At 41.7% G+C, this 26,455-nt stretch overlaps 1 protein-coding gene and 2 non-coding genes across 6 annotated transcripts; all 3 read right to left on the bottom strand.

The window, feature by feature from the left end:
- Nucleotides 1–926: 926 nt before the first annotated feature.
- Nucleotides 927–19,673, bottom strand: RABGGTB (Rab geranylgeranyltransferase subunit beta). Of its 4 annotated transcripts, none has more exons than XM_074961510.1 (9): nucleotides 19,514–19,673; nucleotides 18,015–18,122; nucleotides 12,892–13,089; nucleotides 10,968–11,073; nucleotides 8,381–8,433; nucleotides 8,130–8,240; nucleotides 6,657–6,782; nucleotides 5,672–5,821; nucleotides 930–2,680 (listed from the first exon to the last, which is right to left on the bottom strand). In XM_074961510.1, exons 3-9 carry the CDS (start codon nucleotides 13,078–13,080, stop codon nucleotides 2,540–2,542), a joined length of 876 nt encoding a protein of 291 aa, XP_074817611.1. In that variant the 5' UTR covers nucleotides 13,081–13,089; nucleotides 18,015–18,122; nucleotides 19,514–19,673; the 3' UTR covers nucleotides 930–2,539. The 4 variants fall into 4 exon arrangements, with proteins under 4 accessions (XP_074817609.1, XP_074817611.1, XP_074817607.1 ...); XM_074961506.1 differs by lacking the exon at nucleotides 19,514–19,673 and adding an exon at nucleotides 19,361–19,507; XM_074961507.1 differs by lacking the exon at nucleotides 19,514–19,673 and adding an exon at nucleotides 19,057–19,212.
- On the bottom strand, nucleotides 12,476–12,560 carry LOC141993082 (small nucleolar RNA SNORD45). The gene has a single exon (XR_012640777.1). It is a non-coding gene; the product is annotated as a small nucleolar RNA SNORD45 (small nucleolar RNA).
- Nucleotides 17,743–17,825, bottom strand: LOC141993084 (small nucleolar RNA SNORD45). The gene has a single exon (XR_012640779.1). It is a non-coding gene; the product is annotated as a small nucleolar RNA SNORD45 (small nucleolar RNA).
- Nucleotides 19,674–26,455: the final 6,782 nt, after the last annotated feature.

The following is a 26,455-nucleotide window of genomic DNA, read 5'->3' on the forward strand; positions in this document are numbered from 1 at the left end:
AGCTCACTTCATCGGATGCATAGAAGGGAACACACACACACACACACACACACACACACACACCCAGAGTTAAGTGGGAAGTTACTATACAAACTGTAAGAGGCTAATTAGTTGAGATGAGCTATTTTCAGCAGGAGAAATAAAACTTTTGTAGTGATAATCAAGATGGCCCATTTAGACAGATGACAAGAAGGTGTGAGAATACTTAATTTAGGGAAATAGATTCACTATTCTCACACCTTGTCTTACAGTTTGTATAGTTCCCACTTATCTCTGTGTGTGTGTGTGTGTGTTCCCTTCCATGCATCCGATGAAGTGAGCTGTGGCTCACGAAAGCTTATGCTCTAATAAATTTGTTAGTCTCTAAGGTGCCACAAGTACTCCTGTTCTGTTTGCGGATACAGACTAACACGGCTGCTACCCTGAAACCTGAGTAGGAACAAATAATTTAGACACCGTCATTTTGTATGTATAGCACCTATCAACACTGAATTCCATCTGCCTTTTTTTTGCTCCATCACCTAGGTTTGTGAGATCTCCTTTTAACTCTTCATTGTCAGCTTTGGACTTCACTATCTTGAGCAATTTTGTATTGTTTGCAAATTTTGCCACCTCACAGTTCCTATATCATTAATCGAGATGTTGATCACCACTGGTCCCAGTATAGATCCCTGGAGGATACCACTATTTACCTTTCTAGATTTTGAAAATGACCATTTAGTCCTACCCTTGGTTTCCCATGTTGACTAGTTATTGATCCATGAGAGGATCTTCCTTCTTACCACAATATTGTTACTGCAGTTCCAGGACATTAGTAGCTATGCTGCAATGAATGATTGTTTTTTCAATATATACATTGAAGGATACTTCAGTATGAAGTTGTGTAAAAATATCAATAATTATAGAAACAAGTGTGTGAAAACATTTAATAAAGGATCTCTACATGCAAAGTCAAGCTGTCAAAGACAGTACTAATATCTTACTGTAATTCCACACAGGGAGCTGAAAATCTTAACATTTAACATGATAAAATGAGGTAGTTAGTGATACCAATGCTGAGACTAAATACTTTAAACTTCCACATGTTATAAAGGACAACTAATTTTCTTCATTGGATGCTTTATTGATGGAAGATTGAACAAGATATAATTTATAGATAAATTCATATGTGTAGTGATAGATATTGCTGGATTGACTACAATATACAGTACCAGAATCTTTCAAAAAAATCTATATAATATAGTAATTAAAGCGGAAGACAAGAATATATTTAAGCAGTGACTAATTAGAACACTAGTTTGCTTTGTACACCTTTTCTTATCAGTGGTCTTCTTTAAAAGAACAACCAGTTAATTTAGAAAAAACATAGTTTGACTAGCAAAAAGGCTTTTAAAGAAAAATAACCTTAAAACAGGCCAGTTGAAATAAGGACTAGTGCTCTGTATTGACCATTCTATTAAAAAAAATGGAGAACTATTTTGAAAAATCTTTTAGGACATCTGTAACTATAAATAAGCTGGGGACTGTTAAAGGCTATTTTTTCCTTCACAATTACCTTTAATATGGTCCAACTGAAATTTCATTTAGTCTTTTTCAGTCAGAACATGGTGACCAGATGCAAACACAATGCTATGAGATGTAAAATGGAGGCACTTTAAGCGCTCCAATGAAGACAAAAACGATTTCAGAAAATATTTTTCATAGCTACTTTTATTCTTGATATTTCTTTCGCAACTATTTTCTCAAGTGCTAATGAAGTAGTAGTTCAAACCAATGACAAATTTTCAATTAGCAGCACATTTGGCAAATCATAAAACTGTAGAGTGGCAATCTGTAGAATGCTTATTACCAGCAAGTCTCAATCTACACTCAACACAAATTATACTGGATTCCCAGTAGTAAAAATATTTTCTTTAATAAAGGACTTTACTGGTAGGTAACAACTGTATTTGCGGAGAACAAAAACCTTTACACTTAATTGCTAAGAGAAGAAAACTTGTGTGTTTCAGTATTGGAAAAATGATAGTATTTCCTAAACAGGATGTTTTAAATGCACAAGTGTCCACTAACATCAAAGTGTTCTAACTATAAGTACCTTTTCTCTGCTTCTCTTAAATACAGTGCTCAGGGCAATTCACTGTCAATACATGCTTATATTATCAAGAAAAATGTTTTATGATTGATGTTGTAGGAAATACAAAAAAATTAAGTCATTCAAGTACTCTACTACTGGTACTAATACACTGCTGTTCTAAGTTAGTGTACAGAGCTCACAGGTCCACATATTTAGATGCAGATAAAAATGTTTCTTCATCTGTTACAGACCTGCAATACATGCAACATCCACATAATTTATTTAAACAAGCCATTTTGACACAATCCACAGACAAAGTGACAAGGTTTACTGTACAGTGATAATTTCTTACTGTACTGATGTAAACACATTAACATGAAAAAATATATGCAAGTATGTTTGAGATGAGTTTCAACCAACAAAATCAAAGCAGCTGAGCATTGCAACCTTTTGCTTCTGTAAGGTCTAGCTCACAAGTTCAGGCTGTACATTTATTCTTTGAAGGATGTCTTCAGGCATACAAAAAACAGGACTGACAGGCTTAATTTGTTCGTCTCCTAACAATGATAGTCCAGCAATTCCAAATAAGGTGTGAAAAGGATCCACCTGGAAAAAAATTAACTAATTTATAACACACTGACAACTAAAACCCTTTGGATGAGTTTACAGTGAGACAATAAGACAACTGAGTTGCTAGAAAAGACTGAGAAAGCTCAATGGTGGTTGAAGATTTAATTTCAGAGAACAATGCAAATGCACAACTTCCTGGTTTTTAGTATGCAATTACTTTAAAAACAACAGAAATATTCACACACATTAAAAGAAATCAATAGCCAGCTTCAAACTGTATACATTTAGGATACAACTTTGAGATGTTTGAATTGATGTTTGTTGCCACCAGAAAATTTTTTAAACCTGAACTCAACAGTACGCATAAAGATAATGGAAAACAAGTCTGACAGCTCTTTCCACCAATTCCTCTATTGCATTGTTACAACATGGTAAATCTAGCACCTCATGATTCTACTATACATAATGTAAAAGTTATAGGCTAACCTGGTGATCTAAAACCAGATCTGCCATAAACTTCACATTTTTCACTGAACATTATATTGCTCTTTGGCAGTCTCTCTGAACATAGAGCTGTGCTCACAGGTCTTATAGCAGGGGTTCTCAAACTGGGGGTCGGGACCCCTCAGGGGGTCATGAGGTTATTACATGGGGGGGGGGGGGTGTCACGAGCGGTCAACCTCCACCCCAAACCCTGCTCTGCCTCCAGCATTTATAAATGGTGTTAAATACATCAAAAGTGATTTTAATTTATATGGGGGGGGGACGGGGGACGCATGCACTCAGAGGCTTGCTATGTGAAAGGAGTCACCAGTAAAAAAGAGTTTGAGTGTCTCTGTCTTAGAGGGAGCCAAAGGGACCTGCATACACAACTGGAGGGAAAACAGGAAAAGAAAAACGGGGCATAGAAGAAACGAAAATATAGGTAGGAGGTAATTCTCTGAGATTTAGAGATTCCTTCATGAGATTAGGAACAGATTTTCCAGAAGGCTGCTATGCAGTTTGCATATCCCTACACAGACAACATAGAAGGCTACTTACTTAAACCCTTAGGCTGAGAGTATGCCTTCAGTGATTTACCCTGCATCTTCACTGCAAAGTGGGCATTGCCAGCACTAGTGAAAATAGAAACCAGGGCTATAACCCACACCCCCCAACTGTGCTGGCTAGCACCAAACTGAGAGCACTACTTAGCTCAGATGACAGGATTGTGTGTGTGAACAATACCCAAGTAAGAGCCTGAGCTAACTGCACTAAAGAAACCCTTAGGACTTAGTTCACAGCTTACTAAAGCTCCTTACATTGCTCTGCTGTGTAAAGAAGCAATAAACTAGGTGGAAACAGCCCCCTGAGTATACCATCTGTACAGAAGGCCTCACTGGCCAGTTTACAGCTGGCTTAAGGGCTCTACACTGACCCAGTTACCAGCCTCCCACATCTTAGTATTATGATATCGCCTAAGAGGCCCAGCCTCATACCAGGGCCCTAACATACTAAGCACTGAACAAAACACAATTAAAAGACTGTCCCTTCCTCAAAGAGTTGGCATAGCAGGCAGATCATGGGCATGTCCAGAATGCATAGCACCGGCTATTCTCTGCTTCCTAAGGCCCATAGATGGGCCATTAAAAGCCAAATGTAAGCTAAAAGGAGCTATGAGGCTGCTCTAAATTTACACAGGAGACTGGACAGGCCCCTGTATGGCCCCAAAGTTAATGTTACTTTCTAATTCTCCTTAGAGACATTAAAAAAAGCTTCCTGCTACAAGCGTTGGGCTAACTTAGCACACATGGGCAGGCCCAAGTTACGACAAGCCAAGCCTGAACAAGTAACTATTGTGAATATATTTATAGTAAATAAGGGAGGGAGAAACTAACTAAACTCACGATTGTGGGTATTAGACAGACAAAGTGCATGAGGTAATATCTTTTACTGGACAAACTTCTGGTGAGAGAGAGACACGCTTTCAAACTACAGAGCTCTTCCTCAAGTCTGGGAAAGGTATTCAGTTTCTCAGGTAAATACAAGTTGAACAGAAAATTTAGCTTTAGTAGCAGCAAATATTTCAATTCTCACAATAACTGCCACAACACTGTTTTACTGATGACCAGACTGTAATTTGACCTTAAATATACTGCCACAATTTTTAATGGGAAATCTTAAATATTATTTTCACCTTCCATTTTCATGTAGCTCACTTTCATCTTTAGTTTACCCAATGTTTTTTGTTTAAATTAACACATTTGTCTTTGCTAAATTCTAAGCCAGCAGTGGGTCGGGACCCCAAAGTGGGTCAAGACCCCATTTTAATGGGTTTGCCAGGACTGGTGTTAGACTTGCTGGGGCCTGAAGCCCAAGCCCCACTGCCTGGGGCCAAAGCCCAAAGGCTTCAGCCATGGGTGACGGGACTCAGGCTTCAACTTCATCCCTCATTGGTCGGGCTCAGGTTACAGGCCCCCTGCTGGGGTGGCAGGTCTCAGGCGGGCTCAGGCTTCAGTCCCCCCTCCTGGGGTCATGTAGTAATCTGTTGTCAGTAGGGGGCTGTGGTGAAGTTTGAGAACCCCTGTTCTAAGCTATAAATATCCAGAGCATATATTCTTAATGTTTTCCAACACCGCTTTTAACTGAAAAGAAAAAAAAAAAAATCAAATGTAACCGGACAAGTCTATTTAAACAACTTTAATTTTTACTTCTCTTTTTACTGTAGCATTTTAAAATGTACACAGTCACAACTGCAATACAGCCTACAATCTTATTAGCCTGTTGCTTTTCAACAAAATGTTTTTTCAGCCATCTGCTGGGCCTTTAAACAGGAAAAGGCTCCTGAATTCTCAGCATGGGATAATCTGCAGATATCAAAGACTGTCACATGCTCCCTCAAGGAAACAGATATGCTAAGTAGCATTACCCTGTTCATACTCATGTACTACCTGCATTGGTTTAATTTTTATTATATAGAACATAAAGCCTTTTGCAAACCTGTAAACCTTGAATTTCAACCTAAAATGTAAATTTAAATGAACTTGCCATATCTCCTGGTCTGTCTGCAAATCCTCCAGTCTCCTCATCCTGGCAAGCCAAGATAAAGCAGCGCAATTTCTCTCTGTCAATCCAATGTAGTCTACCAATTATCTTCAGGGATGCTAACACCCACCATGAATAACATACATCTGGTAACTGGCAAATAAATATACGAGTATTACTTTTTTTAAATACATGGGTTGCAGTAGTAACACTAGGTTTCGTGAAACCACTAGCCACATCATCAAAACATCACTGAGTGGAGTACAACTCTGGAGCACTGTTTCTTCGGCAGAGAACAGAGTTCCAACACCCAGCTTATTCACAGATGGCCCTTCCTCCTCCTCCTGTCCCCCACCAGCAGAATCACAAGTGTTCTGCTGCTTTTGAAACCTTGAGAGTCTCTTTGGCAGGATTTTGGCTCTGAAGAAGACAGCCATGAAAATACCATGTAAATGAGGAAGAGGGACAAGAGACTTTGAGGACAGTATCAACTAATAATTTAAACAACAACAACAAAAAAAAATCTTAAGTTTGAAAGCATTTGTCTGCTGCATCCATTAAGAAAACTAGTGCTAAGAAGTCTCCACTTGCAAGTCAGTCATTCCAGATTACATTATTCAATTGTTGGACACACACAATAGAGTCCCACAAAAATTATAAATCCAACAAAGTATTTTTCTCGTTACTTTATGAATGAACATTTATAAATCCCGTAGTACACAGCATTCCTAAAACATCACAATATATCCAGGCCCTGATTCAGCAAGGTATTTTGAGGCCTTAAACTATGCTGAGCACATTGCATCTTCTTAAACAGGGGCCCATAATGGATGATACAGCAAAGGAATCAAGATTAAGAGTAAAAACATTTGAAAAGTTTTGCAACAGCATTTGAGAGGAAGTCCATGATATTTTCCAGAAATTAGAAAAATATTTCTGCTTCTACACTAAGAGTTTTTTTTTTTTTTTTAAAAAGTGAACCAAATACCTTCTCTGGCCTTCCATTGAGACCTCCAGAGGGTAACTGACGTTCACAAAGCCACCAGCCCAGCAAGTCAGCATTTATTTGGTGCAACTGGCCTGTTATAGCCAGAAATCCTGTGCAACAATATATCTAAAATTACAGACATAAAGTTCATGTGTATTTAAGAACTAAAAGCAGCATGTAATAAGACTAAATGTAGGAAGATCACAAAGCAGGATTCCATTATTTCACATCATGCTAATAGTTAAAATAAGCAAGTTAGAAAATTAAGTGTTCAGTTTACAAAGTGAACATACTACTCCACTGTTATGATTTTTTAAATCTTATCAGAAGATAACATTTTTACTAATGTACTCTAGTTGTCATTAAAAGCAAAATGTAATTTGAAGAGTCCTAAAAGATCAGACTGAACCTTAAGGTATTTTCTTAATGTATGCAGGACCTTACAGGAGACTCAGAATAAAAAAACCTATTTTGAGGCGGACTGTATAACGTTCAGTTGCATGTTTCATAAATAAGTTTCTCTATATTAAGTAGTTTTTATATTTTCATTTAAACAAATAAATCCTTCCAGATTATGATGCTCAGAACAATTATGGAAAATGAACAGCTGATTATTGTGATTAAATCTATACTGAAATAGTACTAAAATGTGTTAAAGTTAATTTCTATCAACTGGAGGTTCGGAGTAAGTGTTGGTATCAACTTAATCCAAAGTTAAGTTACATGTAAAGTTTCTAGAGGAAGTCATACGGGTCATCTTCCTTGGCATTTATCCATTCTTAATGAGCTCTAGTTGTACCCCTTCACCTTACCTCGAGCGAGCCTGTCACCTTAAAAGACATTCCACCAGCACCATCAAGAAGTTAAGTTACCTCTGCAACATATCAGACTTTACCGTAGATTCCACTCTTACCTTTTATTCTAAATTCCACCTAAACTAAAATTATAATTAGGCCAAACAAGTATTTTTGCTACCAGAAAGTAAGACATTTGAACAATATGCAAGCCAGTAAATTACAAAAGTTCTGATATGCTTATTCTAACAGAGAAAAAGTAGATGATTTCAAAACTGTGCTCTAATCATATTAGAACATTTGAGATATTTCCTCCCTAACAAATCTGAATGTTAACTCCTTTTTGAACAGCTGCATACTGGTCTTTCTTTTGGAAATTTTTTAGTTACATTTTTAATTCATCCCTGTGAAGTTTGAAACAAAAATTCACACCACTATACAAAACTGTGGTTCTGATATGGATTTTTACAGACAAAATTCAGCTTCTAGGCCTCTTAACAGATGAATTCTGTACTTGTGTCATTTAATGGAATAGTTCTTTACATACATTTAGGAACTGAAAAATGCTTCAGTCTGCATTGCTGACAGGTTTTAGAAACAATGATAAAAAGTAGATATTTGATACTTAAGAATTTCTTGCTAATTTAAAATATTTCAGTGTGAAAGCAACAACACTTACCTGCCCTGCATGTGATTCAGAACCTGGTCTGCAACCAAATCCTCCATCAAAGTTCATACAGGACAAAACAAATTCAACTGCTTTTTCCACATCAACAACATCTAGCTTCCCCTGCAAGTCAGAAAAGTCCCTTTAACATTTTATACTACCACCAAGTAAATTAAGTACACCTACTGTAGCATCATTTGTCTGCCATCCACAGAAAACTGTTACATATTTGTATCTAACAACCACCCTATTGCAGAACTTACCAAAAGAGCTAGTGTTGCTGCAGCACAGAAAGAGAACCTTGTATCTATTTCTCCTACAAAGGGGGAGAAAAAAATAGTTAACTACAGAGAACTATATATATATTTTTTTTTTTTTACAGGCACACAGAGAATGCATGCTATTAAAAAGAGTACAGTAAGTCACTAAACATGGGTGTTTCCCTGATTAAATAGAAAACACTCCAATATTTTACACCAATATTTTCCTCCACCAGCCAATACATTCACATTATTTCCCAATAGGATAACACTAAACAAATATAAAGTGACCGGTATGTAACCATGAATTAATAATCCTTTGATCACTTCGTGGTTGCCAGATAAATATCCAGGTTTACCTCAGTTAAAAGTAATTTGTAAATATGCTATTTATTTTTCAGTTTCTAAAAAGCACCCACTGCACAGTCTGTGCACTGAATGGAAAGAGAACTGGTTAAACAATGTCAACACAGAGACTCATTCACCAGTAAATTACCCACATTACCCACTCTCAGCTCTTCAACATCATAATCTGAAGGCCACAAATACTCAGAACTTTGGACAAAGCAAGTTAAAGAGCAGTGTACCCTCAAGAATACACCAACACCAGGCTCCACAATGCTCAAGGTCCTCAGCTGGTGTGAAGACACAGATCAAGAAAGGTTTCTTAGGCAAGGTCTACACTAGAAACTTGCAAGTACAGTTTCATCAGTTAGAGGAATGATTTTTATGACATTTCTATAGTGGCAAAAAAGCCCTAGTGTAAATAGTTATATCAGCAATGGGCAAACTTTTTGGCCCAAGGGCCACATCTGGATATGGAAATTGTATGGCGGGCCATGAATGCTCATGAAATTGGGGGTTGGGGTCCAGGAGCGGGTGAGGGCTCTGGGGTGGGGCCAGAAATGAGTAGTTCAGAGTGTGGGAGGGGTCTTCCAACTGGAGCAGAAGGTAGGGGTGTGGGGGTGAGGGCTTCAGCTGGGGATGCGGGCAATGGGCTGGGGATGAGGGGTTCGGAGTGCAGAAGGGTGCTCTGGGCTGGGACCTAGGGGCTCAGAGGGCCGAAGGGGGATCAGGACTAGGGCAGAGGGTTAGGGTGCAGGCGAGGGTCAAGGTGCAGACTCCGGTCGGCGCTTACCTCAAGCAGCTCCCGGAAGCAGCAGCACGTCCCCCCTTCCAGCTCCTACGCAGCGGTGCGGCCAGACAGCTCTGCACTCTGCCCCATCTGCAGGCACCGCCCCTGCAGCTCCCATTGGCCACTGTTCCTGGCCAATGGAAGCTGCAGAGGTGGCGCTTGGGGCGGGGGGCAGCATGTGGAGCTCTCTGCCTGCCCCTACAAGAGCTGGAGGGGGGACATGCTGCTGTTTCCAGGAGCCGTGCGGAGTGGGGCAAGCCCCAGACCCCGCTCCCCAGCAGGAGTTCAAGGGCTGGATTAAAACGTCTGAAGGGCCGGATGTGGCCCCCGGGCCATAGTTTGCTCACTCCTGAGTTATATTGTTTTAAAAAAAAAAAAAAAAAAAAGTGTGTGTTATTTTGCTAAGGGAACCAACCGTTATACCAGCAAAAGCTGTGCATACATTAGGAGGGGTTGCTGTATCAGTTATCCTTTTCCCAGCATAGATTAGACCTCAGTAATTAGAACTCAAGTCAACACTTTAAACTGTACCCCAGATACAAATAGAGAATGAGTGCAGTTTTTCAGAACTGGTATAATATCCTCGTTGTAGCTCCTATCACCAATTAGCATTAGCTCCTGAATTTTCCTCAACGGTAGCCTCATTTATAATGCATTTCAGTAATCCAATCTGATAAATACTAACAAGAATGTAAATTGTCATATCCTTGCCTGTGTATTTTATTACTATATTATGACAAACTGGCTCAATGTAAAAGTTGGTCATCCATATTCAGCACCATTTTAATACCAACACATAGCCTGTCAACCACAAATTGATGCTTATGGATTTACATATGTTGAAATACCTTGATCGGTTCATTTTATTAACTGAAAAATGAAACAATGGTTTTGTTGTAACTGATATTCAACAGGATACAACATTGAAATATTAAAATATATTTTATATAAAATAAAGAATACTTTAAAATGTCAACAGAAGAAAAAGTGAACAAACATACCCTTTAAAAAAATCAAAATCAAAGCAGATCAATATTTTTAGAAGCTGTGACTGCAGACGCAGATTTGTGTCATTGCTATGCAGAGATAGTTCCTTTTACAAGCAACAGACGTACCACAACTTAGAATCACTAGATAGTAAACTCAAAGATTAATATCTGATACAAATTACACTGAAATGAGAAGGCACCCTCCATCACAAGCTCTAACAAGTTTTGAGCTTTCAGAAACTTCTATGAAGGCTGTTCAGTTTTTGTTATTTAATTCCATTTTTCTATAAGTTTAGAGTCATCTAGAAAAGCAATGACATGTGACTGGCTCCTTTTTACACACGGAGGGAAATAAATGCAGTTCATGCATAATACACAGTGAAAAACATGCAGAGCAACTTAATCTTAACTGCTTCATTATATGAAATATGTAACTCATCGATGAGATTTTGAAGATGTAAGTTACCCCATTTGTCTCCAGCAAACGATCCATCTTCTTTTTGCAGGCTCTTTACGTAGTCAACAATTTTATTTACATCAACAACATGGAGACTATCATATAAGGTAAGAATCTGCAAAACGAAAGTAACTCAAATCAATTACTAGAAGGATAAAGTTTCCCAGAATTTACCAGAGAACCAGAGCCCTAGTTTTCTTAAAACAAAACACAGAATTTAATTTTATCGATGAACATAAATCACTAAAACTTTTCACTACCACGAAAGCTTCAGCTAACTACAACCTACCCAACATTACAAGCTTGATTCCATAAAATTTTAAAATTCCCAAATTAAGATGACGATTTCCATGCATGGTCTCAACACAATCTCTTTCTCCACTTTAAAGTTTTAAAACAGTCATTTAAGTTAGGCTAGCATCATGGAACATGGTATTGATTTATTACAGTCTGATTATGGTTGAATTTTGTTAGGAGATAAGGATGTTTTGGGCTTGTAGTAGTATGTATACCTAAGTAATGGAAAGGTGCAGAAAGCTTTTGGATGGGCGCATTTTTACAAATATAGATTAAAAAAAGAAATCACAACTTGAGTTTAAAAGTATAGACTAGTCCTCAATAAGCAGCACATGCCTGGTAATAGTGAGAAGAATTTTAAGTTATGAACAATTTAGTTAAATCATATTATAGGAAGTAATTCAGATGATTCACTCCATAGAGGTTTTTCCAAGAGCTTTTTTGAGCAGAATTATAAGGGGGTGGTGGAGAGGAGGAGAATTTCAACAAAATTTTGAAAAATTTCACCCAGGTCTAAGTTCTCTTTATCTGTTGATTGCAATTTAAGTCCTATGGAGTTGCAGAAAACAAATTGAGCAATTCCCTAATTCCAGCTACAGTGTTTGGAGTAATCTATATTTTGCAGTTTACAGAGTGTAGCATAATACTCCAGTGTTGCAATATGCTTTTTTAAATTGAAAAACAAACATATTAACATTGCCATATTGTGTTCTAATAAAGTTGCAGGACAGGAAAAGCAGAAATTAAGATTCTGGTGGCAACTTGCACTTATTATTTTGGATTAGCAGTTTAGAATTCTTAATGTACAATATAAATGAATACAGTATGTGCAAGGTGGGTTAGTTTAGCATTGCTAAAAGAACCTTAGATTCGCATTTCCTGACTTTATTTTAAATTTTTAACTTAAATTTTCAGTTTAGATTTTTATATTTAGGCTGCAATCTATTGTGGTTTTATTACCTTATAGTAACATCAATATTAAGCATAAGGAGTTTAAGAAAATCAGAAGGACCTCAAGACTTATTCCCTCTCTATACTGGGCTGGGAACCCTATGTACATATCTTTTGGCTGGCCAGCCTGGATAGACCCAAACTTGGTCCAGAATGTGTGGTAACTGATTAAGACACTGAGAATAATTTATGACGAGCAGAAGTGTGGCTCTATACCCACAATAGCTGGGACTCACTCAACCTAAAAAGAGTGGGCACAGCAATTTCCTCAGGTCTCAGAGTAATTCTAGAGCTAAAGTGTGATAATCATCAACTTTAGATTCAGGTAATACATGCCAAGACTCATCATTGACCTGCGATACTCCTGGGCCCCATCTCTCAGTACCAGACACATCTACTCTATTTCATCCTATTCAAGGATTACAACCCACAACACCTCTTCCCTAGAAAATGATTTATGATACAAGAGTTTTTAAAATGCCATTTAGATACATGTGGTCCCAGCTTGTCTATAAATCTATAAGTTGAACAATTTTTCTAATGAACAAATCCGGCTCAGATAAAACATTTCAATGTGACAGCAGAAAAATGAAATACCTTGGTGGTATCTAGAAAAGTCAAATTAATTATTAAATCAAGCAGCTGTTTTCACTTACTTCCAATATTTTCTTTTCTATATATTTACCTGGACAGCACTTAGGGTATATAAAAGGTGAGGATCGTGACCTATACTGGCACTTATTCCACCGCACTCATGTTGACATGATTTGATGAATGCTAGAATTTCTTCTTTGGTCATTCGTTGCAGCTGTCCCATGAGATCCATTACTGTCAGTCCCCAGTAGACACCGCTCATCCTCAAATATTCTGACATACAGTACTCCTAAGTAGTACAGAATTTTAGTTCGTAAGCAGACGAAGACATATAAACAAGCAGAGCCCTGCTCGGATACAAAAATTTGGATCCGCATCCGATCTGCAAAGATGGTAAACAATACAACTGCATCCGCAGATGCATATATCCGCAGATAGAAAGCGGGTATCTGCAGTTTTGCAGGGCTCTGTAAACAAGTGGAGATTGTATTTTTTTGTATAATGCTGCAATTTTGTAAGTTAGACTAAGTTCTCTGAACTAGAGATCTAGCCATTACCAAATCCTCTCCATCCAAACAACAAGCCAAGTTGTACTTTATTCTAAGTTGTTTACTTATGAAAGACAAGCTTTCTAAGCTGGCTAAGATGCTGCAACTGATTCAGTGAATTTCTGCCTTTTACTTAATTTTTCCATCTTAGATGGCTGAGGCATAAGGTCAAGTTACTTGCCCATATTTATGCAGCAAGACAGTAGCTCAGACCAGATCGTAAGTTACAATCTTCTTGGTTCTGGTCCTTTGCTCAAATGGTCCCCTCAAAATAACAGCCTAACATTCAGTTAATTACCTAATTGCTATTTGCCAAAATTGAAGCAAAGCAATTTAGAGCAGTAACAGGAAGAAAAAAAACTTAATTTATTGTAACTTAATATATTGTTATAAATCTTTCTTGATCAGCATTACCTATGATTTTTCATACTGTACTGTAATATTCCATAGTAATTTATGTATTTTCTTGCTACAGGTGAGCAGGAGAGCGAGACCATACACATGGCATAAGAGAAGGAAGGTTTCAGTCAGAGGCGCCACACTTTAAAACGTAATTGAGGCCATCTTGTTGGGAGACTTGTCGTATTTAAACATCTAATTTTATTTTTCTGTATGTTTTCTCTGTGTAGCCTTATGAATATCAAATAATATATACAGATATTTATAACTGGTTTAAAAACCCCCAAGCACGACTGCTACAGACTACTCTGGAAAAAGGTACTAACTGACTAGAATGTCCAATTCGCTTAGTTTGTAATTCTATTAAAACGTAGCTAAACAGTACCATGAGCAGAATATAAGATTAATTTAATAAAGAATTATACATTCTATGTCCAGTTGAAGTCATAAACCTGCCCAATATTGTAATACACATCACATGGCTAAACTAACGATGTGTCATTTTTTATTAAAATGCTGCTCCCAGAACTGACCCTGTAACATGTCAAGTTATGCCTCCAGCATACTGAGGATTGTCAAAGGCTATCAGTATTTGAAAGGATTTGTAAGTACTCATTCCCAAGACAGGTTTCAGAGTAGCAGCCGTGTTAGTCTGTATTCGCAAAAAGAAAAGGAGTACTTGTGGCACTTTAGAGACTAACAAAAGCTTATGGTCAAATAAATTTGTTAGTCTCTAAGGTGCCACAAGTACTCCTTTTCTCATTCCCAAGAGAAATTCCTCATGTTTTGGTATTTCTGGCACAAAGGCTAAGGCCAGACCATTGGTGGACTTGAAAGGGGAACACTAAAAATCAAGCCAGACTGAAATGGGGAAACATATGAGGTTCAATAATTAGAGCTGATCAGGAATTTTCTACCAAAACAGTTCTGTCAAAAAAGCCGATTAATTGAACCAGATGTGTTTCAAAGCAACGGTCTCCTTTGACAAACTTGTATCAGACTTCCGGGTGGACTGCCGTGGAGCCTAGGCTTCCAGGATCTAAGGATCTGGGATAGGTAAGATATGTGGACTACTTGAGTGCTGGGAACCTGGTTCACAGCTCAAGGGCAGTCTTATTATGCAAGTCTTCCAGGCTCCTTGCCATGGAGTCAGGACCCAGAAAGCTCCATTTGTCACAAGGGCTCAACTCCTGTATCTGCAGCAGGGAACCAGGGTTCTCAGGGCTTTCAGGCTCCCTGCTGTGGAAACATGGAAAACCCACTGTAGCCTGGCCTCTCAGAGTATATCTACCCTGCAAACAAACAAACAAACCAATCTATAGCTATAAGTAAGGCCCTACCAAATTCACAGACCATTCTCGTCAATTTCCTGGCCAGAGGGTTTTAAAATCCGTCAATTTAATGATTTTAGATGACTATATCTGAAATTTCAGGGTGTTGTAATTGTGGGGGTCCTGACCCAAAATGGGATGGGGGGGGGGTTTGCAAAGTTGTTGTAGTGGGGTCCCGAGATTGCCACCCTCACTTCTGAGCTCTGAAGGCAGCACCCTTCCAACTTCCTGCTGTTAGAGGAAGTTCCCAGAGGTGGAGGTGGGTAGGATCTCCCCCCATGTTGCTGGGAGTGCCCCAGCCGGGGGTTCCTAATTGCTAGTCCACACCACGGACAGATTAAGACAGGGGCGTGGCCAATTTGGGGACCCACCCAGGAAAAACACATGTCCCAGCCCCGGAAGAAGCCCCAGGTCAGAAGCCCCTACAAGGTCACCCTGAGCCCTGGCAGGAGCTGCAGGGGAAGAAGCCCTGATCCTGGGATGCCCCCAGGCCCGGCTGGAGCAGCAGCAGGGGGGAAGCCCCAAGCCTGAGCTGCCACAGGCCAAGGTGGCAGGAATGTAAGCCCGCACCCCCGGGAGAGGAAGTCCCGAGCTCATTGCAGAAGCCACGAGGGGTGTGTGTGCGCATGTGTCACGGAATCCCCGACCCCCAGCTGGAGTGGCATGGGGCAGAAGCCCCGAGTCCAGGCAGTCTGTCCCACCCTCCCGCATCCGCCCTGGCCGCAGCCGTCAGGAGCAGAAGCCCCCAGAGGAGGAAGCCCTGGGCTCGGCGCTGGAGCAGGAGCCATGTGCTGGGGCAAGCCCAGAAGCTGCAGCTGGGGCAGCCACCGGGAGCAAAAGCCCCCAGCCCGGCAGGAGACACTGCGGGAAGAAGCCCCGAGCTCGGTGCCTGGACCCAGAGCTGCGGCTGGGGGGGGGGGGGGGGAAGGAAGAGAGTCCGGAGCCCAGTTCCTGGGCTTCTGCAGCAAAGAAGTGAGGGTATACCACCCTCATTTCTGCACTGCCCCTGGAAGTGGATCTGATTGCCCCACCAAGAGTGGTCCTGCAGCAAAAGGAAAACTCCTGTCCCTCCCCAGCACGGACGGACTAGCAGCCCCAGGCTCTCAGCAGCAGGGGAGATCAGATTTTACCATGACCCATTTTTCACAGCCGTGAAATTGGTAGAGCCCTAGCTATATGTCTCACAGCCCAGGCCTGCAGACTCAAGCTTGCGTTATGGTGCTAAAAACATCTGTGTAGACATGCCCACTCAGGCTGTGAAACCCAGAGATGGGGGTGGGTCTCAAAGCCCAGGAGGGAACATGCATTATTTTAGCACTGTAGGCAAGCCTGAGCTTGTAGACCCAGGCTCTGAGATTCGCTGCCACAGATTTGTTTTTCTATAGTGTAGACATATCCTCCGGGTCTAGGCTCCCCAGGTCTACAAAAGGAGGCTTAGAAGCCCCAAGAGCCCTAGCTTGAGCCCAGACTCCCAGGGTTTCCAGACCCCCCTGCCATGGAGTCAACTGTCTCAGGAGTCTAGGAAACTGGGGTCCCCAATCCCTGTGAAACTGACAAGAATCACATTAATTTAAGTCAGCAGCTGCTGGGGTCCAGGGAGCATATTTCATTTTAGAAATGAAAGATTTTCCAAAAGATTTTTCAGAATTTCTGGCTCAACTGAAATTTCAAAACATTAAAACTTCCAGTCACTGGAAATCCTCAGGTTTGGCCAGCTCTATTGGTACTCATGTGGAAGATACTCAAATGGCAGAGTTAGAGATATTATCTGTCCCCATGTGGAAGAATTCTATTTCATTATTGTGTTAATTCAGCACCAGGCTAGTGATGCTTTCCACAATATTTGTATAGCTATATTTTTTAACCTGCCTCTTTCTTTGTTTTTTTAAGATAGTTACATGGAATTATATTTGGAAATGTAGAGTGAAAGCTTGGCCCTAGTGCCAAAGCTCCCAGTGATTTCACTGAGACCAGAATGTAACTCCTTAACTGGGGATCTTGCTGGATGATCCACTCAAATAGAAACAAGTAGTTTGGCCTCTCATGAGACAGTGAGAAAACAGTGATCTAGGTTCCATGTCAGCGACAGATGTGGTCATCTTCTCCTACAAAATACTATAGGAGGGATGAATGACCAACCAACAATATAAATGTCTCTCTTTCATAAAACCAGATAGGGTTGGTTGGCTAAGGTTCACTATTAACAAGACAGAGGTATACGTCTGGTTGGCTAGGAAAAATATATGGAAGAGAGAGGTGCACCTGCCTTGTGTTACCTGAATTCCAACATAAGGGTCCTGTGGGAATTTCAGATGCTTTTGAATATACAAACAGCAGCGGCAGACAAGAGTGCTTCTTTTTGTCTATGTTTGGCAATGCTAGCTGAAGCTTTGCCTCTCAGATGAACACCTCTGCAATTATCTGTATCCCTTTCACCCTCAGACTAGATTACTGTAATACACTGAATTTAGGGCTACACCTAAAATAATATAGAAGTCTCAAAATAACACATTTTCTAGTAGAATCCAGATTAAATCCAGTGATGCTGAGGCTCATTATATCAGATAGAAATGCAACTACGGGACATACGTGATATTAGGGAAGATGTTGTATCACAATAGCACAAATTCATCCTAATAAGCAAAAAAAAAAAAAAAAATTTCCTAGGTCTCAGAGTAATTCTAGAGCTAAAGCAGTGATCTTCAACTTTACAGTCAGATAATACATGCCAAGTCTCATCATTGACCAAGGAAAACCACCATCTCCACCTGTCAGAACAGTCTTTTCTTTTAACCCTTCCCTTTGCATTCAGAGACAAAAAAGATATGCAACTTCCTAACTCATCACCTGCCAACCTACTCCTACCAGTGCAGGAAATGGCAAGATATATCACTGTTGTCAGAGTATTATCAATAGTGAAATAAGGAAATACCTACATAATCGTCTTTCTTTGCACCATAAGAAGCTATGTAATCTGCATGTTTCTCCAAAAACAATGTGCTTGGTGCATCAGGTTTTATAACAACATCCTTTTGTGGTGTTCCCTTTAAAAAAAAAAAAGGTAAGTTGTATTATCAATCTAAAGAGGCCTCAGTATCTGATTTTTAAGAAATGTATTATTGTTACAAATAACACATAAATTGATAGTAACATATCAGAGTGAGAAATTACTTCATTTTATGTGTACCAGTCAAAGCTGAATATTTGTCAGCACTTCATTTCTTTTAAACAGACGTCTAAGTCTGCTTTATTCTTTCCCGATAAAATTTCCAACTTATTTTACAGAGCAAAGTCTATAAATAAGAACTTCGATAAGTTTACATTTTCACTAACCCAGATAAATATTAACCAAACTAGGTTTCAGCGTAGCAGCCATGTTAGTCTGTATTCGCAAGAAGAAAAGGAGTACTAGTGGCACCTTAGAGACTAACCAATTTATTTGAGCATAAGCTTTCATGAGCTACAGCTCACTTCATCCGATGAAGTGAGCTGTAGCTCACGAAAGCTTACACTCAAATAAATTGGGTGAAGTGAGCTGTAGCTCACGAAAGCTTACACTCAAATAAACTGGTTAGTCTCTAAGGTGCCACTAGTACTCTTTTTCTTTTTATTAACCAAACTAGAAATTTTTACACCCCCCGCCCCCCATCCATTACACTCAAGGTGACGCTCTGCAGCGAATCCGTGCAGGCGGGTAAATAGCGACCCGCCTACGGTTCACGTGGCGGGGACGAGGCCCCGATTTCAGGTCAAGATTGCTCAGCCCACAGAGTTCAGATTCCACCTCCCAGCCTGCCCCCAAATCCCTGCCAGCTCCGCAACGTCAGCCTGGGATCGCCCGGCCCCTCCTCATCACACATCCCGAGGCCCTCACAGGCCGGGGCCCCGCCCGCCCCGCTGCCTGAGGACAATTCCCCCCACCCCCGGCTCCATCTCCGGCCCAGGCCCCATCGCACCCCTCCCCCTTAGCCACGTTACCCCAACGGCCGCCACCCCGCTATCCGGGCGCTTGGGCCCCGCTAGGCTGGCAGCGGGCGCCGGGCTCTACAGCTGTCAGCGCGGGGGGACGCCTCCCGCGCTCTGCAGCGAGCCAACGGGCCCAGGAGCGTCTGGATCGAGCCGAGCTCTCCAGGCGCAGGCCGGTGCCCCCCGCCGGCCGATGAGACGCGACCTAGCGGGAGCCGGCAGTAAAAGGACGGGGCGGGCCAGCAGCGTGGGGAAGGAGAAGGAGACCGCCCGGAGAAGTCCGCGCCACGCGGCAGGAGCGAGCGACGCTACCCACCATGTTAGCAGCCTCCGCCGCACGCGCCACCAACCGTCAGTCCTACGGGCGACTCGTTGAGGGGGAGGAGGCGGTGCCCTCGCCGGCCTTTCAAGACCCCGCCATAGCTGTCCTTGGCGCTGCCTGGTGACTCTGCAACAGAGCCCTACCTACCTCTCGCTGCTCCAGGGCGGAGCCCGCGCACAAGGCGCGCGCCCTGACTGGCGGTGACCCGGTTCCGCTTAGGTGCCCTGCGCTCGGCCTGCCCCAGGAGGACCCCGGCTGACAGGCGCCGCCTGCACAATAGAGAGCGACCACGTGGGGCTCATAGGGGCTAACAGGGGGGCAGCGCACGGAGAGGCCCCGAGTAGTGGCGCGGGTGCCGAGGGCGGGACCAGCGAGACCAGAAGGGGGAGGCTGCGCCCAGCTGCAGCCAAGTCAGGCGAGGGCCTGAGCCGCGCGCCCGACTTGGGCCGTGGTCACGCGACGCGGGCTCCACGCGCGGCCGTTTCCGCGCGGGGCCCAACGCAGAGAGGTCAGCGGGCCCGTGGCGGCATCAACGCACCGCCCCTAGCCGGCCCGCTGCTCCAACTCGCCGCCAGCCCCTTCTGCCCAGGGAGGGACGCTGCTTTTCACTCCCGCAGCGTGTTAGAGAGAGGGGGGCGTGTTGTGGTCTCCTAAGGAATACGAATACTTGCTTTAATCCCCCCCCCTTTTTTTTTTAAACGTTGGGCCCCTCCTGTGGGGTAACCTACCTGGGCCTCCCCCCAGCCCAAATAGCAGATTGAGATGTAGCTTCACAGGCTGGGGCAGCACAATGCCCTGCAGGGGGAAAAACCCCCAAGAGATTAACTGCAAGGGTGAGTTTAAAGCAGATTCAGGCTTGGAAGTTAATTGAGGTTAAGAGAGGGAACGGATGTAAAGCATAATAGCTCTGCTTGATAATTCTGCAGGTGGACATGTGTTCTGGAAGAGTGCTTTGGTCAGGGGCAGCTTAATCCACTTTAAGACGGAGTAAAACACTTTTAGGCCTGGTCTACGCAAGAAAACTTCTTAACTATTAGCTACTGGAGGAGTGTAAAAAATCCATACCCTTGCGCAGAACAGTTAAACCAACATACATAACCTCTGGTGTAGCACTAGGTCAATGGAAGAATTCCTCGTGACCTAACTAGCTTCCACCCCTAGGGGAGGCAGATTACGTACAGTAACGGGAGAATCCCTTGTGTTAGCATAGGTAGTGTCTACACTGAAGCATTACAGTGGAGCAGCTGTGCTGCTGTAGCATTTTAAGTGTAGACATCCCCTTAGGCCTGGTCTGCACTTCAAAATTAGATAAGCCTCAGTATATCACTCCGACCTATGAAAAATTTTGCATCCTGAGGACTGTAGTTAGTTCAACCTCACCAACGGTGTAGAGGCAGCTTGGTCAACAGACAGCTGCTTCCATAAACCTTAGCGACTTTACTATATGACTTGTAAATTGCATAATATGTATGTACTTCATCCTTCCTCAGCATGGGGCTCCTTTTCCAGCCCTATATTTCTATCATTCTGTTATGCAAACTATCTACATTTTCCAAGACAGCCTTTGTTTGTTAAAGTCAGAATTCTAGGAGTGCAGTTATTGTTCTTTCCAAGGTTGTTGGAGTTGCAGTTTTCTAACACATGGCTTGCTTCAAAGACATACTTTGAATGAAAAAATAAAGGGTAGCAACAGAGAATCTAAAATGCATAAAGTACATAAAAGAAAAAAAATTAAACTGTTTCCCAATCTATACTCCTTTCCAATATTACTACTTATAAAAAGATCTGGAGATAACTAAGTATTCTGCTTTTGCAAGCTTTGATTAAAAATGTGTTCTGGAGCCACACTATTACAGATAATAAAAACAGAACCCAAAGTACTATTCCCAATACTACATCATATCATACCCAACTAGTGGTCTACAATTATGCCAAACTATACTCTAGTCACTGAATGACTTTGGTATTCAGAGAATAGATTAAAGGATTTCCAAAGGCACACTGGGGTCTTCTGCAACCAAGCCCTAAGAGTGAAGTATCCTTCAAAATACAAGTTTCAGAGAAGCAGCCATGTTAGTCTGTATCTGCAAAAAGAAAAGGAGTACTTGTGGCACCTTAGAGACAAGTACTCCTTCAAAATACAAACATTCCAGGAATTGGGTTCATTGTTTTCTGAGGGAACACCTTTACCAGACTTTTAGAAACTTAGGTACCAACTAAAAGCCAAATACCACCCTGTAATTAGATCAAATAGATCACTTTCAGTCTCTGAAATATCTCTTTTCCATTATTTGTAACATCTACTACCACATGCAATAGATTTCCATTAGGGCCTCCGCAAAGGCAACAATTTCTTGACAATACAGTTCATTTGGGCTGCTGCACAACAATCAACCACCTGTGCAGAAATATAAAATTACAAATTTAATTCTGGATGCTTGGGGGAAGGGGAGCATAAAACAGCATGCCAGCTCAGATGACCCATGGGAATCACTTTTTATGTGTGTGGGAGGTAGGAGGGAGCACCGCAAGTCATTCCATTCCTCAGACAGAAATTCCATATAAGGTGATACGTAGTGTTGGAGCCGTGTTGGTCCCAGGATATTAGGGAGACAAAGTGAGTGAACTCATATCTTTTACTGGACCAACTTCTGTTAGTGAGAGAGTCAAGCTTTTGAGCTTACACAGAGCTCCTCTGCAGGTCTGGGAAATGTACTCAGAGCATCACAGCTAAATTACTCCTTGGGGAATTCTGTGCCACTCTGCATGCCAGAATTCAGGGCCCCTGCAGAATTTGTTTTCTCCACAGAAAATACATTCTGCTGGACAAGTGCAGCAGTTGTGCATTTTGTCCACCAGGGGCTGCTGTCGCACCAGAACAGAGCAGCCACTCCCAGGTGGGAGCAACCCCAGCGGAGATAGGAAAGAGAAGAGGCTGTGTTCCTCACAGTGCCCTGGCCATGGGTCCAGGTCAGGAGGCACAGGAATTGGAGCATAGGGCACATAGGCTGGGGAGTCATACACTTGGGTTCAGAAGGGCTACTGGGGCAGGGGGAAGAGAGTGGGGCAGGGGCTGAATGGGAGTGGGGGTGCAGAGACACATGGGGACGGGGGGAGGGTTGGTGGCTGATAAGGGCAGATGTGCCTCACTGAATGTGAGAGGCTTGGGGTCAGCGAGGCTTGACATGGCAGAGACCCCCTAACAATCCTTCCTCACCCCCCCAAAAAACCTGTTCCATACATCTCCCACCCACACTCAACAACTCACCAAATTCACACCCAGGCTCCTTCCCAGCAATTAATTCCCTCTCCCTCAGCTCCTCAATTACACTGACTCCCCCAAGCCTTTGCACTGCTTCTGAGGGGTGTGGGAAATATGTTTCTGTATTGTAGTTTAAATTAATTATTACTCAAAGTTCTATATTAATATGCCTACTAAGGAATGTATTTGTCCTGAATCTTTTTTTGTTGTCTGTATTGTTACAGACATACATGCTGACAGGTATTTTGAAATAAATTACCAAAATAATTGAAACTAGTGTGATTATATTGTGTTATTTTTACAAATAACACATGCAGAATTTTAACGTACTGTGCCCATAATTTTTTGGCACAGAATTCCTCAAGAAGTACTAAATACAAAGTGGAACTGATTGTTTAGCACAAGTAGTTAACACATATCTCAAGGGACCAATCAAGGGGAAGTGACCTGTTCCCCTCCCCATCGCTGCAGGGGTGTTGAGCAGGAGGGAAGAAGGGAATGCAGCTGGGGGGTGTGTCTATTCAGTCCATGATTTTTACTGTCTAGCTCAAAATCACCTTCCCCGAACACAGACCCCCCACCAGAGAAGTAGATCACACCATGGAACAGGCCACCCAAATACTCCAAGAGAACCTGCTTCAATAAATAAATAAAACCGTCTCTGATTGCATACCCCTAGTTGTCACCTACGACTCCACCCTGGAACCCATATGTGGGACCATCAAACAACTACAACCCATACTTAATGGGAACCCCATTCTGAAAGAAATCTTTCCTGAACCTACTCTTCTGGCCTTTAAATAACCCTCTACCTCTATCGGCTCATCATCAGAAACAGCTCCCCACTGGCTCACCAACTCAAAATGGCGTAAGACCTTGCCAGAATAGATGCAAAACCTGCAGACGTATCTCCATCTCTACAATAATTTACCCCCGCCCCCCAGCACACACACACACCTTTCAATACCCACAGGTCTACACATGCCTATCACAATATCTGGTGTACCTCATCAACTGCACTAAATGTCCCAATAATACCTATGTGAGTGAAACCAGACAAGTACCACACTCTCGAATGAACTCACCCAGGAAAATGATAAAAGACAAAAACACCACATCACCTGCAGGTGAACACTTTTCACAAAGTGATTACTCTACATTGGACCTACCAGTCCTCATCCGCAAAGGGAACCTGAACAACAGTTTCAAAAGACAAGCCTGGAAGCTTAAATTTATAACTTTACTAAGACACTAAAAAAACATGGACTGAATGGAGATACTAGATTTATGGCTTATTACAACAACGTATAACCCACTAACAACCTCCCACATCTTTCCTCCCCTATGACTGGGGGGGTGTTAATGGGCCACTTCACCTTAAATCATCCCTTGAAAGTGTTAACTACTTATGCTAAACCATCTGTTTCACATTGTATTTAGCTATGACTCTGGGTACATTTCCCAGACTAGAGAGCTCTGTGTAAGCTCAAAAGCTTGTTTCTCTGACCAAAAGAAGTTGGTCCAATAAAAGATATTACCTCACCCACCTTGTCTCCCTAATATAGGATAATGGCAGATTTTCTTGGGTTCCTGTTCATTGAGGAGCTACAGCCAGTGCTGTTTAGCAGGATGTATAACAGCACATTTAGATTGCTATTAATACAGGTATTAATTTTGCAAACAAGCTCTTAAATTACAGGCATCAAAAGGAGTAAGTCTTTCTCTTGGCTGTAGCTTCTTAAAAGGAACAGGAACTTAAGAAAATCTGCTGTCATATTATGTGGAATTTCTAGCTGAATCAAATGAGAGGTGAACATTTCTATGCAAAGTACTGAAAGCTTGAAGAGGATCTGCAGCTACAGTTTTTTCAAACTTGGTGTAGTCTGCTTGGAGATTGTTCTTCCCTAACAGAAAACACTCCACAGCAAACTCTACAACTTGACATATTTGTATTAGAATCTAGAACTCTAGATCAGAAAAGGCGCATACAGTAGGGACTTGGCTCAAAACAAAACAAGATTAACTATGTTCTCCTTGAAGTCTCAAATGGGAATGCTGTTCTGCCCTTCCTAACCGAAACTCTTGTGTAGTCTTTGTGCTACTCAACAGTCATTATTTTCTACATCTGAGGCAATTGTACTTCAGAACTGGGAGAAGTCAGTGATCCTGTGCATGTGATATTCCCCAGGATGCAACCTGAACTGGTGTGTCTCCTTAGGGATGCCTTTTACACTGCTTTGCTAGTGAACAGCAAGCCCCTGCAGGCTCTGCTCACTCACAGCTACCAGCATGCAAAATCATTTCCAGCTGAGTACACGAATGCTATGCCCAGCCATCCATGAATTCCATACAGAATGACACCCACATATCCCTCAGTCCCAGCCCGAAATGTGCATCTTGTACTGTTCAGTAGCCCCTGGATTGTACAGGCTCATATTTAGTCTGTCATTCCAACAATGGGTAATTAATATACACTAGTTCTGTTGACCTGAGTAAAGATTTTCCAAACACTTCAATCAAACACACTGGTTTAGATAAAAAGTTTATTAAATAGAAAAAGATAGATTTTAAGTGATTATAAGTGGTATGGCATGAAGTCAGAATTGGTTACAAAAGAAAAGAAAGATAAAACTGCAAGCTAATTCCTAAACTTTACCAAGCTAAATAAGATTTGAAGCAAACATAATTCTCACCACACTAGATACTGCAGGCAATTCTCACTTCACAGTTCTCAGGCTGGATTTCCTTTCAGCCTGGGACCATTCCCCTTAGTTTAGAGTTCTTTAGGTATTCATTGATGTTATGAACAGAGCAATACAAGGTGGAGAGGAGAGATGAGGGTCCTGTGGAGATCAATGTCCTTTATTTTTATACCCACCTCCTCTCTTTTAGGATTATCCCTCACCCCCACTGGGGGGTTGTCATAAATATAAAGGGAAGGGTAAACACCTTTAAATCCCTCCTGGCCAGAGGAAAAAACCTTTCACCTGTAAAGGGTTAAGAAGCTAAGATTGTGGTTGCTGGCACCTGACCAAAATGACCAATGAGGAGACAAGATACTTTCAAAGCTGGAGGGGGGGAAACAAAGAGTTCTCTCTGTCTGTGTGATGCTTTTACCAGGACCAGAGCAGGAATGCTGGTCAGAATGCCTGTAAAGAGTTAGTAAGCAATCTAGTTAGCTATGCATTAGATTCTGTTTTGTTTAAATGGCTGATAAAATAAGTTGTGCTGAATGGAATGTATATTCCTGTTTTTGTCTTTTTGTAACTTAAGGTTTTGCCTAGACGGATTCTCTATGTTTTGAATCTGATTACTCTGTAAGATATTTACCATCCTGATTTTACAAAGGGGATTCTTTTACTTTTTCTTTAATTAAAATTCTCTTTTAAGAACCTGATTGCTTTTTCATTGTTCTTAAGATCCAAAGGTTTGGGTCTGTGTTCACCTATGCAAATTGGTGAGGATTTTTTATCAAGCCTTCCCCAGGAAAGGAGGTGTAGTGATTGGGGGGATAATTTGGGGGAGAGACGTTTCCAAGTGGGCACTTCCTGTTCTTTGTGTAACACTTTGGCGGTGGCAGTGTTTAACCTAAGCTGGTAAGAATAAACTTAGGGGGTCTTTCATGCAGGTCCCCACATCTGTACCCTCGAGTTCAGAGTGGGGAAGGAACATTGACAGGGGTAGATAAACAGTCCCCTCTATACATGAGATTTGCACCATATCTAGGAGGAAATGTAAATTTCTTGTTTACACTTCCCCATTGCTGAAGAATGGCTGTTTAAATGATAGCCCACTTGACTTTATTGATCATGTCTGGGGTTGCTATG

This window comes from Natator depressus, chromosome 8 (assembly GCF_965152275.1).
Source record: "Natator depressus isolate rNatDep1 chromosome 8, rNatDep2.hap1, whole genome shotgun sequence".
NCBI lineage: Eukaryota > Metazoa > Chordata > Testudines > Cheloniidae > Natator > Natator depressus.

Coding starts and splice junctions, on each gene's coding strand:
- RABGGTB (XM_074961506.1), bottom strand. Junction 6,783..8,129: donor CTGAATCACATGCAGGGCAG/GTAAGTGTTGTT, acceptor CTGTAATTTTAG/ATATATTGTTGCACAGGATT. Junction 5,822..6,656: donor TCAATGGAAGGCCAGAGAAG/GTATTTGGTTCA, acceptor TTTATTTGCCAG/TTACCAGATGTATGTTATTC.